Source organism: Aquila chrysaetos, chromosome Z, assembly GCF_900496995.4.
Source record: "Aquila chrysaetos chrysaetos chromosome Z, bAquChr1.4, whole genome shotgun sequence".
Taxonomy (NCBI): Eukaryota; Metazoa; Chordata; class Aves; order Accipitriformes; family Accipitridae; genus Aquila; species Aquila chrysaetos.
Genome location: NC_044030.1, coordinates 11,107,765 through 11,120,262, shown reverse-complemented (window position 1 = coordinate 11,120,262; position 12,498 = coordinate 11,107,765). Strand labels below are relative to the sequence as shown.

Here is a 12,498-nt window from a genome sequence, read left to right as displayed (position 1 = left end):
CATATTCACTGAAGAAGATCGGAAATTACAGAGTTGTTATCACAATTTGCTAGATCCACAGTCAAATTACATGTTTAATTCTTCCCCAAGAAAAAGCCCTTTAAGTTTATCCCCAGCATTAAATTGAACAAAAATATAATGGCTAGAAAAAAGCATTAACCTATTGATGTCATAACATCTATGACAAAAATTTGCTGCTGGGTTAAATGTATAGTTTCAAAAATCATGCAGAAAGTTCACATAACTGCAGTAGGGAAAAGACAGGATAAATGAAGAAACAAACCCACTTCATTTTCCTGTCACTTTTGATACTAATCTCAATAGTACTATTACTTGTCAGAAAAAAACCTGCCAAATAAATAGCAAACTTATTTGACTACAGAAAAAAAAAAAATCATAGTCCTGAGCTAATTATGCATCTAGACAAAATATTTGTAATTGCTAATTAAAATATGGTCATGTTAATGCTATGTTATGCATATAAATTGACCAGAACAATAAACTGACTGACTGATGAGTGCTGACATTTCTGAAAAACCGACATTTTCTGCTCTTCTATACTTATTGAACTTAATATTCTAATTTCAGACAACTGAATTCTCAGCTGTGCATCCTATTGTTTTATTCAGTTTTTCAATAATCCTTTGCATTACACGGTCATGCTATTTGCTAGCCATCTGGAGGTAAATGTCATAAATAGAATCAGTATTTGAGTGCACCTCTGAATTTCAGTATAGACCTTCACGTTTAGGCAGCAATAGAGAGGAATCTTTACTACACATCTTTAAAAAACAACTATTTTACAACATTTTTTAGTATAGCTCAAAAGTTAATTTTGAAACTACAAGTAGTATAGTTCACAAGCAGTAACTATGCAGTATTGATAATAATTAATGTCTAAACTTTGACATGGCATAAGCCTTTGAAAATCCACAAACCTTAGATCACTGTGCCAAGTTACACATGGGCCAACCTCACTGAGTTTCCCTGTAGTTTTATAGATAGATCCTGCCTAAGTGAGTTGCTGATTTAAGGCTACCTGGCCCAGGCTTTTCCAGAGTCAAGGCCTTAGTGAGGCTGCTCTGGAAAACAGTAAATATTTTAAATGACAGACTACTCTAAGTATGGAAACAAACATACGTTCAAGTCATATAGCTATGCTTGTACAGTGTTTTGAACACAGAAGTCACTACATTAGATTTAACATTATTTAGCTTCAATTAGATCTTTACGATATGAAGTAAAACTTTCAGCAGTATGTTTGAAATATGGACAGTTGAGTCCCACCATCAAAATAAACATGGCAACTAAGTGTATGTACTAAAGCTAGTAAGGGGATTTATCCAATTAAGTAATTTGGCAGTTTCTAGGAATTATAGACTCACTTCCTTACCTCCTTTCCTGCCAGGTGTCCTCTCCCCCCTGCCTAGGCAGTCTGTGTCTCCTTGGTGTTTTTCCCCCACTCAGTGTTTTTCTCCCACTTGTTTCTTGTCCTCTTTTTGCTTCCCAGCCTCTCTGAGGAGATATTAGGCTCCCTGGCACTTTGAATCAGTTTTCCCTAACATATCAGTCCACTTCACTTACCTCTTTGATCAGTCATTCACACTTAAACTCCTCACTGTCTTACAAGAAGAACTTTTAACAAAAAAACCCGCAAACCCAAGCTGACAAGCTTATGTCAAAATACCACCTGTCCTAATCCACTTACCTAAATTTTTAGACACACAGAAAAACATAAAATATGTACACAAAGTCCTTATTTAGTAGTAAAACCTTGTGTCTACTGTTAAAACAGAACAAATTCATCTTCTGAGCAGTCTTAGAATAGAATGTATTGAATCCTATGATAAGCAATCCAAACTGAACTCAGTTACAACCGTATTTCATATCAGCACATCTGGTACATACTTTGATAATTATTATGCCAAACCATAATTAAGTCTAGAATCTTTTAATTAGACAGTTATACATTTTTGTACAACTCCACGACTACAGTTCTGTAGCCATACCCAGCAGTGAACACTACTCCAGAAAAAATGCCTACCACAGGTTTGAATGAGAACAGCAAAACATTTTAATGCTTGTTTCTAACCAGTTTTGGAAAGATTGTAACTTCTTGCTCATTTCCTGTCACCTGTCATTTTGACTATTAGAAAGAAACTAGTGTTATCTATAAATTTACTTGTTACACTATTCACTCCCTGTTCCTTACTAACAGTGTATCTACTGAAAAACATTTAATGTAGGACAAGTTTTAAATATACAAAATAAACCGCCTACCATATTTACTGCTCATTCCTATCTCTTTTTTGTGTGTCTTGCTTTGCAAATACATGGCAGCATATTACGTTCCCTACCAGGAGTACTTATAATGACTTGTGAGGAATTATGTGTATTAATACTGCTTAGTCCTACTCACAGGGAAACCACTAACCTAAAATATCTGAGTTACTTAGATTCCCTTTACTTACCTTAAACAGAATTCAAAGCACTTGAAGAACCTGAAGCACAAACACATCCTCTCCACCTAAGTTTAACTCCTTCCTCCCTAATTCCTAGTCTCACTCCAATTAATTTTTCACGGGTAGGTAGACTAAGCCCAGTTCATTTTAAAATACATTAAGTGAAATAATCTCGAATTTTCTGTAACTGCAGTCTAATACATGCACTAATTTCCTTAGATTTATCTAGATGTTATGACTAACAAGAGCTAAAACAACAGGTAAAAGTAAATGCTCTTTTGTCTAATAAATGTCTTCATTCTTCTAATATCCCTTGAGATGCCATCTAACTGCCTCTTGAATTGCTCACTGTTGATATCTAAACCACACTGTGTCTTTATAACTACTTCTTTGGGAATTTCTTTTTCTGTTACTGTTATTAGTCTAGACAATGTCTTGGGTGATATCTTTGCATGGGTTTTGCAGCATCCTCCTAACATTTATCACTCTCTGAAGGTGCAAAGATGATTATATTACATATATTAGTCTTATTTGTGAAGATGCAGAATGTAATTTCAATTGTTCTTCAGTGCAGTTTTCAGCATTAATCTAAACCTATAGTTCAAGCGCATTATAGGGCAGAATCATTTCAGATCCAATTCATTTTGTAATTACTTTTTTGTCATAAAATCTCAAAATCTATATAATTTTCTTTAAAAATGCAGTGGTGTACTGGTTACATTGATAGATGCTGGACTGAATTAAAACCCGAAAATATCATCAAATACTTCCAGTTCACAGGATCACAGAATCACAAAATAGATGAGGTCAGAAGGCACCTCTGAGGGTTATCTAGTCCAATCCCTGTTAAGCTATTCAAATGCAAGTCTCTAAAATAATATCTGGGGGTTGGTTTTGGCAACCAAAAGAAGTAAGTACATTTTTTTTTACTTTCATTTTGCTATTTCTATAGCACAATAAAATTTCTGCATTTGTGCAAAACAGTTCTTTTATTTAATTTTTTTTTTTTTTAATTTTCCATTTTTATGTTCAGCAGTTAAAATCACCCCAACTTTCACATAATGTGCATTCTTTATAACTCAAATGTTAGGGGAGAGTTAGGGCTTCTGGTCCAAACTTTTAGAAGTACTCATACATTTCTTCACTTAGTACTGCAAGCTTGAGGACAAGATGCAAAAGAGGGCCTATACAGCTAAAAGGTAGCCACTCCAAAACCTGTTAGTTATCTGAACCCTAGAGATACATGAAGTGACAAGATGAGAATGGCTGCTAGCCTACAGAGCGCATTTCCCATCAGCCCAAGAGAGGAATACAAGCATTACAAGGAAACCCCACTCCATTCTCCTACAAAGCCTTATAAAATACTTGTCTCACTATTGTGTTCAGAATGTAAAGAATAGTACTATGGAACCAAAGAAGCAAACCTGAGAACATTTGCCAGTTATTTGTTGCTTTTCTTTTCTTTTTCAAAAAAAGAAAAGGGGAAGTTGTATTAAAAATCCCTATCAAAATAGTGTTGAAAGATACGAAGGAAGTCACTGAAATGTTAGGAAACTTTTAACTGGACTTTGACCCTGTTTAAAAACTGACACTATGTTATGCCCTACTGGGTACTGTGTCTGGTAAAGCTGTGATCATAAACAATTTTTTTTTTTTTTTCCAAATCTTCTGGTTGACTGAGTAATGAAAATTGTTCAGGGCTGTTATTTTCTCTATTGAGCATATGGCCAAAACCCAAGCTGAACACAAATACACTATCTTGGATATTTCCAATAGCATAGTGAGAAAAACAGAAAATTAACTCATTAATATTCACAAGACTTCCCTAAAAATGCTAATATTATAATCTACATTCTCTAGAACAAAACCAAGATGCTCATGGTGGGTGCCAATCTAAGACATCAAAGCCCTAGTCTTTCAAAGTATATGGCATTTTTCCATGTTAAAGCACTAGTACCCTCCAACCAGCTTCAGTTATGAGCACTCATCATCTTTAGGTCTGCCAGAAAATAAGAGGAGCACATTCAGTGGATAACTGCACAGGTTTTGGTTCAAATGACTTGCCCAAAATCACACAGCAGTTTTGACAAAGCCAAAACCAGAATCAGTTCCCCAGGCAGCATTCAACTTCCTTACCAAGCTCCAGGAATTACCTAATACTGGGAAAACACAACCTCTGCAGAGTCTATTATGATTATTAACTAATGAACAAAGAATTACACAGAAGAACACCAAGACAGTTAACTGCCCTTTTAAATTAAGGGTAAAGATTTTTTTTTTTTCCAGAAAACCTCCCATTATGTGCTTTTTATGCTACTTTTCTTCTCCTGCAGTAACTATGTTTTTTGAAGAGGTACGCACTTTCTTTTCATGCAGTACCACTTCTACGGGAAAAGCATCTCTCAATTGCTAGAAGAGGCAGAATTTCACAGCCAGCCACATCATTCATTGCACAACCCTGATCCATTCTATGAGCATGATTATTTCTGTACCATGAATGAGCAGGGGTTATGCCAATGCAATTAAAGACTGTATCATAGTGAAATCACAGAAAAGTGCCACTGTAAGGTAACAGCAAGCCTGGTGCTGGCAGTTTCTGTATATGATTACTTAATTCTGCAACTACAAGTTTTCTTCACAACCATCTTTTTATGCAGATTTGAATATAACATAGATTTTAGACTGGCCTGTAAAACAAAAAATGTAATTTCTTTATTTCTTTCACACTGACAATTGTTTGAGAGCAGAAATACACACAATGTACTGGTTTTGCAGAACCATAATTTTCTTTCATGTCTTATGTATGCTGTAAAGACTGTTGCAAACCTGTTTTTAAAATGAACTCTATTTCAGACTTAATCTGATACATTTTGACTTTATATATATAATTTTAAAATGAATACATCTATCTTGAATTGCTATAATGCAAGTTTGACTTTCTATATCTGCCTTTTTTACCTTTTCAAAGATTTATAAATACCATTCTTCAAATAGCTTCATCTACAGCTGCGAGATAATTATCTTAGAGAGGGAGGGGGGAAAAATGTCCTCATGGTTTACTTTCATGATCATGCACAGATTTCAGAGACTTTCTCCAATATCATAAATAGATTATACAACCATTACAAAAATGAGATAAAGAAGCAGAGAACCCCATAAAGACACAATACTACTTTTAGCGAAAAAGCCATCTTTAAGCTGTCTGCTACAGTGCACAGCTCCATCGCACTGTAGACTTGCTACTGTCAGAAAACATTTCCGTTATCGTCATTAGCTTATGATTCACAAAGTACCTGAATGATATCAAAGGAATCATATAGGTTTTTAACGTAAGGTTACTGACTTTTCAAGGAAATCCTCCACGGATAAACTTTTCTTCCATTGATCCAATACTGAAATACCGATCATGTTCTGTGTTGAAGTAACTGAGACAAAAAGAGAGAAAAAGAATCACACAGAAATATTAAAATTAATTTTTATTTTTATGTATTGATCAAACCACCGCAGAGGCTAACCAAACTTTACACAGGACAGACAGAAGAAACAATGCCTTTAGTTTCCATTAGCAAAAGTAAACGCAAATACACCAGAAAGATGCAAATACTTTTATACATATTTTTACCGCTATGCTTGGAAATCCCCATTTTTTTCCACATCTCAAAACCTCAGCATCATCTTTCAAACCTCTCCCAGCTAATCAGATTTAGTGTTTTACTTATCTCTGATCATTGCTATTCTTCCATATCCAGACATAAAGTTTTCCAGAGATCTCTACAAACTAATCAAATATCACCCTTATTTATGGTGCCAAACACAAATAAATAATCCATTACCCATTTGTTTCTACTTAGGCAATGAACATGTTCTACCTTCAAGAGCTATATGAACTGACATACTGCTGCTTCTGGAATTCTTTCTTTTTTTTTTACCAGACTTATCATATTATGCACAAACACAAGCTTTTCCTTTAATCTATAGTAAAGCTAAACTAAAACTTAAGGACTATATAACCTACTTCTAGTCCATGGCTTCCTATACTTGTCATCAGCAAAGAGTCCAGTGAGATGATATTTTTCATCTTGATGTAAACAGGGAGGAAAGCAAAGTGATAATCTCCAGATGGAAAACTTCTGCCTTGCCATGCTCTGCACAAAAAAAGGCATGTGATAAAATTATGAGACTTCCATTCTTTTACTTTTTGTCCACCACCTCTTCAAACAGTCCCACAGTTTCCAAATGTTTTCTACTAGAACATGGTATTTTATATTCAAACTTTATTTTTTTGTAAAACTGACACAGTCCAAGCTAAGAAAATATATTAGAATTTACCTGACCTGATATTTAACTTTTAATCTATGCTTCTGCATATGCAAAACTGCACATATGCTTAGCTACACTTACCTAAACCTTGCATGTGCAATTACAAGTGCTTATCTTAACACTTTCATTGTTCTCCTGAACTGACACGTATATAAGCTGACCAGAAACAATTTAAAATCATTCCTACTGTTGCCATTTTAAGTGCTTATAAGATTCTAAAGCCTCTCAGCTTTCATGTGCCATTATGAGCTAACAAAAGCCCTTTATAAATCCTTTTATCTTCAATAAAAACAACAGGGGAGCATGGTAGTAATCAACTGAATTCTAGAATTAAATAGTCAACGTGGCAACTTTAGTAACTCTTCACTGAAGACCACCTTCAATAAACTAACAGTTCTTTTGTCACAAAAGGCCACGTGCAGTACTGTATAAATAGCACAGAACCATAGAATAAACAATGAGTTTAGGAAGCAGAGAAAAATGATTCTTACACAGGTGTTTGGATTTAACAAGTTTATAGCTTAGAAAGAAGTTGTCCTCAAAAATTCTGGGTTGTAAAAGGCATATTGGAAAAGGCAACTAGCTACAGAAATGTGGGAGAACATCATGAATGACACTAGAAACTTCTCTCTAGTTCTAAGTCCATTGCCTGAATTCAGCTCTGTTCCTTCAGGTCCTAGAAATGTCCACCCATTTCAGCATAAGCTGTCAAGCCAGTTATAGCCTGTACTGTTAGACATCTCAGGTGGCAAACTAGAAATAGTTCACTGACTTGGATTACTAATAGAACAACAGTGCTATTGGTGCATTTGTCAAACCCTCCTATATAGGCAGAGAGAAAATGGCGGGGGGGGGGGGGGGGGACAACAAGAGAAAAAAAAAGAAGACATGGGAAGCAATGTGAACAAACATTGTCATTTCTGTGAGAGGTTACTATTACAGATCCTTTTTCCATTTCAGTTTAATCCTCTGTGGGATAGTTAAAATTCTGTAAATGCCAGTTAATTTTAACAAAAAAGGCAAAAAACTACTGCCATCATAGCATCTTTTCTTTAGAAGGCTCTTGTAAAAACTCAATAAACACTATACTGATTCAATGCTTTCCCCCTTGCCTAAGTCAAAGCATAATGCTTCCCCAGTGATCTTCTCCTTTACAAATACTGAACAAAGACAGCAGAAACAGGCAACTACAGGCAACTGGACCTAGGTCTACTACATGTTACTGGCCATACATCAGTTTAAGTAATCTGTATTGAAGTTACTGCTAAAACAACTGCATTTATCATAAAATAAAGTACAGCCACTGAAGTTCCTGGTAGAGATCACAGGAATAGAAAGAGCTGATGATAACCTTTCTCTTCTTTAAAACAAGCTGTAAGGATTGTGACATAACAGCTCTCAAAGTACTTAGCTTACAGAAGAATGACCTGCTGGAGTTTAAGTAGAAACTACTGAACAAGTAAATACAAGCAATAATATGACAGAGATCAGAAATAAATTTTAAACACCAGTATGTAGTTTTACTGAGGTTAACTTTAGTTTAATAGCTAAAATTGTTTTCAATCACTGATGTTTGTAAAGTGGAACAAATAAATATAATGGCCTTAAAACAGGAAAATTGTGCATTTTACAGAACATTTTAAATGAGTTTGTTCCAAGTGTACAGGTTAAGCTGAATTAGTTCACTTTACAAAGGCTGCTAATACGTAGCGTTTCTTGCCTTTCTCAAATGTATAAAAGTGTTTTTCAGGGCCCTTACTAATGGCTATGGCATTTAATGAATACATATTTATCACTGTTTCTCAAGGAAATGTGAAGTTGTCTGCAAATTTTTCTTCTAACCAAAAGATATTATAGATCCATACAGCTTGCATATATTGTCAGTTTATAACGTAAGAGAATGTTGAACTTCTAAGATGACTTTGTAATCACACCTACAACGCTCAGTAGCATGAGGAATCTAACTCTTGTGTCTTTAATGACTGAAAAGGCTCCTTTCTTCAAAGATACATTTATACGGGGCAGCTGGAAAAATTATATCTGGGCTTCATCATGTCTCGCCACCTCATTCTTCTGCTCACACACTAGAAATGTCCTCCCTTGGCAAAGCACCACTCTGCCAGAGAATTTTTTTATTTGGCTCATAGCTTTTCTTTGAAAATGTAAATAAGAGAAAATTCAATTAAGTAAGGCAGTCTGCTTCGTTGATAAGCGGTTGGTAACACCACACAGATGTAGACAGTAGGGAAAACAAGACTTCATTAGGTTTCTGTCTTAACTGATCAACGTCTATAAAGCCAAAACATTCATTGTTAAGTGTGAAAAAAACCCTGCTCTCCATGAATTTAATCTAAACCATTATAAAAACTCTTCCCTGCCATCAGCAGGGAATACAGTGTTGTGTGTCACTATCATAATACATATTAAAGTAGCTAGAAAATTAGATTTGTTCTCCAAAAAGATAAGTAATTGAATTTTATGCATTAGAAAGCACAGTGCACTCTCCAAAGAAAGCTCTAAGCAGGAAACTGGCTATAAAACACAATTATAAGCGTAACAGACACTAAAAAAAATGTGACGCTCTTCAGTTTTGGAAAAATTGTACTTAAATTTTTTATTAAAAAACCCTGTAATCACTTCATTATGTTATCCCAGCAAATGCAGTACAACAACCTCACTGAAACAGAATTCCTAAGAAAGTAGTTCTATCTCTTTTTAAGGCACACTCAGTCTTTTCTTCAGTTACTGCCATATTTCTTTCAGAATATTAAGAGAAATAATAAAACTATACCTCATATAAATAATCTGTTGAGTGATACTTTAAAGCTGCAAACATCTTGTTTTGTGATGTTGTCAACAGTTCATTTGTCTAGAAGATAAACAGACTATGGATTAGTTAAAAAATTCCTATATCATGCAAAAATGTTGAAAGAGGAGGTTGAAATTAAGGTTCAACAAGAATAACTTCCTAATTTCTGGTAGCACACGCACCTTGGACTGAATTTCCTATAGAAGAATGCTACCCAAAGCATTCAGTATTATTCCTTTGGAGGGATGTAACAGACTAACAACAGATCACAATTGATTTTTATCCAAAGGAACTGGGACTTTGTTTTTTTTTTTAGCGATGCCTCTTGTTTCACAGAAAACCTTTCAAACCATTAAGTGCATGTAAGCAAAATAAGTTACCTCCCCTAAGCAATAATTTTGAGAATTGAGCTGATTCAATTAATTTTTATGGATTCTAAATTAGCTTTTAAAGACAGTAGTTCAGCTATCTATCAACTTTTCAATGCCTCATGTATTTATGAGGGGCCTTTTTTCTCTCCTTCAGTTTTACAAGGGAAAAGGTGATTGTATAGGCTAGTTGAGAGCAAGAGGTCCTGCTGGAACACGAGGTTTTTAAATTAGTTGATGCTTCTGATAGGAACCAGGAGTGAGATGAAAACTATACAAGGACAGAGATATGGTGCCAGTGCAAAAGAGGATATAGTGTTCCTCAGGTATGCATAATGTAAGAGAATACTTGTTGTTAATTAACATTAGGTAGGAGAGTCAAGGCTAAAGTAAGACAATTCTATTGTGAAATAGAATGTGAAGTGTACAATGTGAATGAAATGTAACCAACATGAATTGTAGGGCCATAAGGGAAACATGTGACACAAGGCTGTCTTCATATACGTACTAGTAGGTATCAGTAACATATTAGGCTAAAATTGCCTAGGTAACAGCATTGAAAATACTAAATTTTGGTATGGATGTAACAGAATTGGGACCAATGAGGAAAAAGTAATTTGGGGCTGGTTGCTTACTTGAAAGCAGTCTAGGTGGAGAAAAGAAAGTGCACGGGAGGTAAAACAGTGGGTTCAGGAAAAGAAAAGAAACAGGGAATAAGGTATAAAATCAGATGGAGAATGAAGTAGAGGGGAACCTTCTGATGGAAGGAGTGCAGGTGGTTGGAGACAGTGGTGAACCCAACCAGTGGACCATAAACCCTGGGGATGGTAAGGAAAACCATTTGGACAACCTGCTCCATTCTGACTCTCCATCAGGTTTATGTCCAACAGACTTGGTGTGGGAGGGTGGAGCAAGAAGGTATGAGTTTGTAAGAAGCGCTAGATTTGTACTGTAATACTAAGTGCAGGCCAGGGAATAGAACTGCAACTTAATAGTATTGATGTGTATCGCTTAGTAAGATTTCTTTATAGCAATATAACCATGCATTCATACAAATACTAAGCAATGGAATTGCAACTCTTCCTACTAGTTTCCTAAGGGCATGTCACTTTATCAGTAAACATCAAAACCATCTCAATCAGGTATGTTTCAAGTTTCCAATTTAAAACGGGAAGAGTGGGACTTAGAAACACTGGTCCGTCAGGATACAAGGGAATGCAAGCATACTTAAAATTTTTTAAGTTTTTAAGGAGAAACAATACAACTGAAGGACGTGATCCTGTTTCATCCTCCAAGAACTCTAGGGAACACCACTTTAAGTAAGTGAAATACACCATAGGAGGCACTTCCGCCCGCATCAAATGTTTTCAAGTCCGCAGTTTTCAAAACCGCTGAAGAACCGGCAGTGCCTGGGCGGTGACCCACGAAGGAAAGGGAGAGCAGTAAAGACATAAGCTAACCTGGCGTCAAGCGCCGCGCCACCTCACGCACCCGGCCCGACCTCCGCCGCCTCACAGCGACCGCGGCTCCGCCGCGACCGGCCCCGCCCCGCCCTCCGCCCGCGCGGGAACTGGAACTCGCACCTCTGATTGGCTGCCGCCCCTCCCGCCCTTGGCGCCGGAGGCCGCGCGGGCGGTGGGGGGCTCCCGCCCTTTCTGTCGCCATCGGCCTGCCCTGGCCGCGGCGCGCGGCGGCGGGCCCGCGCGGTGGGCGGGCGCTCGCGGCCCTCAGCGCCCCGCCCCCCCCCCCCCCGCCGCGGAGCTGCGAGGGGGCCGCGGGTGAGGGGGCCGCCTTCCTCGGCAGTGTGAGCCCCCTCCCCGGCCCCTGAGGGTCCCGGGGCAGCCACGTTACCTCAGGGAGAGGGATGTTTACTCGGAGCTGCCGTAGGGCAGGGCGCGGAAAGCCCCTGGAAACTCGCCGGGGGTGTTGCGTTATTCTTAAAGAGAGCAGCCTTTACTTTACAAGCAGCGCTGTCCAAAGGTCAGGAGCAGATAGCCCCTAATCTCTATATTTAATAGAAAAATTCTCAGGAGGAGCAGGTAGGAAAACTTACGTGATTTTCAAAGTTGAGCTGAAAATGTTTTTAAAGCAGTAAATGCAGTTAAGTAGCTAGATTTCATCTTCTGTCCACCGGTAGCAGCTTGTACGGGAGAAGAAGCTAAAGAAAGATAAGGTTAGTTTTTAAAGTCATCGTATCTAAAACTTCAGCTGACCTGCTCTCTATTACCTTGGGAACAGAAATGGAACGAAGCCAGAATTTAATATCCAGAAATGCTTCTGCTTCATATGCTAGGAAGCATATGACATGTCAGTTTCTACAAATAGCTGCCAACTTTGGAGAAAAGGCTTTTTTTTTTTTGCTTTTAATTGGCTCCCTGAATTACTTCCACTGCCCTCAGGCTGCTCTCTGTTGAGCAAATTGTTGGGTCTCTCAGCAGGCAGTTTAGCATGAAATTTCTGCTGTGGTCCAGGCTCTGACTAATCTGTGACTAACAGAAATTTCAAGTCTGGTTGTGAGAATGCTCCCTCTTAACCTCCC

General features: G+C 37.3%; 1 protein-coding gene across 1 annotated transcript in view; it reads right to left on the bottom strand.

Moving 5' to 3' along the window:
- The window catches only part of SHOC1 (shortage in chiasmata 1), a 58,094-nt gene extending 45,853 nt beyond the window's left edge, over nt 1-12,241 (bottom strand). The window contains exons 1-4 of the mRNA XM_041120653.1: nt 12,173-12,241; nt 9,574-9,651; nt 6,478-6,607; nt 5,806-5,887 (exon numbers count right to left, since the gene is read on the bottom strand). Of these exons, the coding sequence (XP_040976587.1) occupies nt 5,806-5,887; nt 6,478-6,607; nt 9,574-9,618 (257 nt within the window). The 5' untranslated portion in view covers nt 9,619-9,651; nt 12,173-12,241. The remainder of the gene's footprint in view (nt 1-5,805; nt 5,888-6,477; nt 6,608-9,573; nt 9,652-12,172) is intronic.
- Between the last annotated feature and the right edge of the window lie 257 nt (nt 12,242-12,498).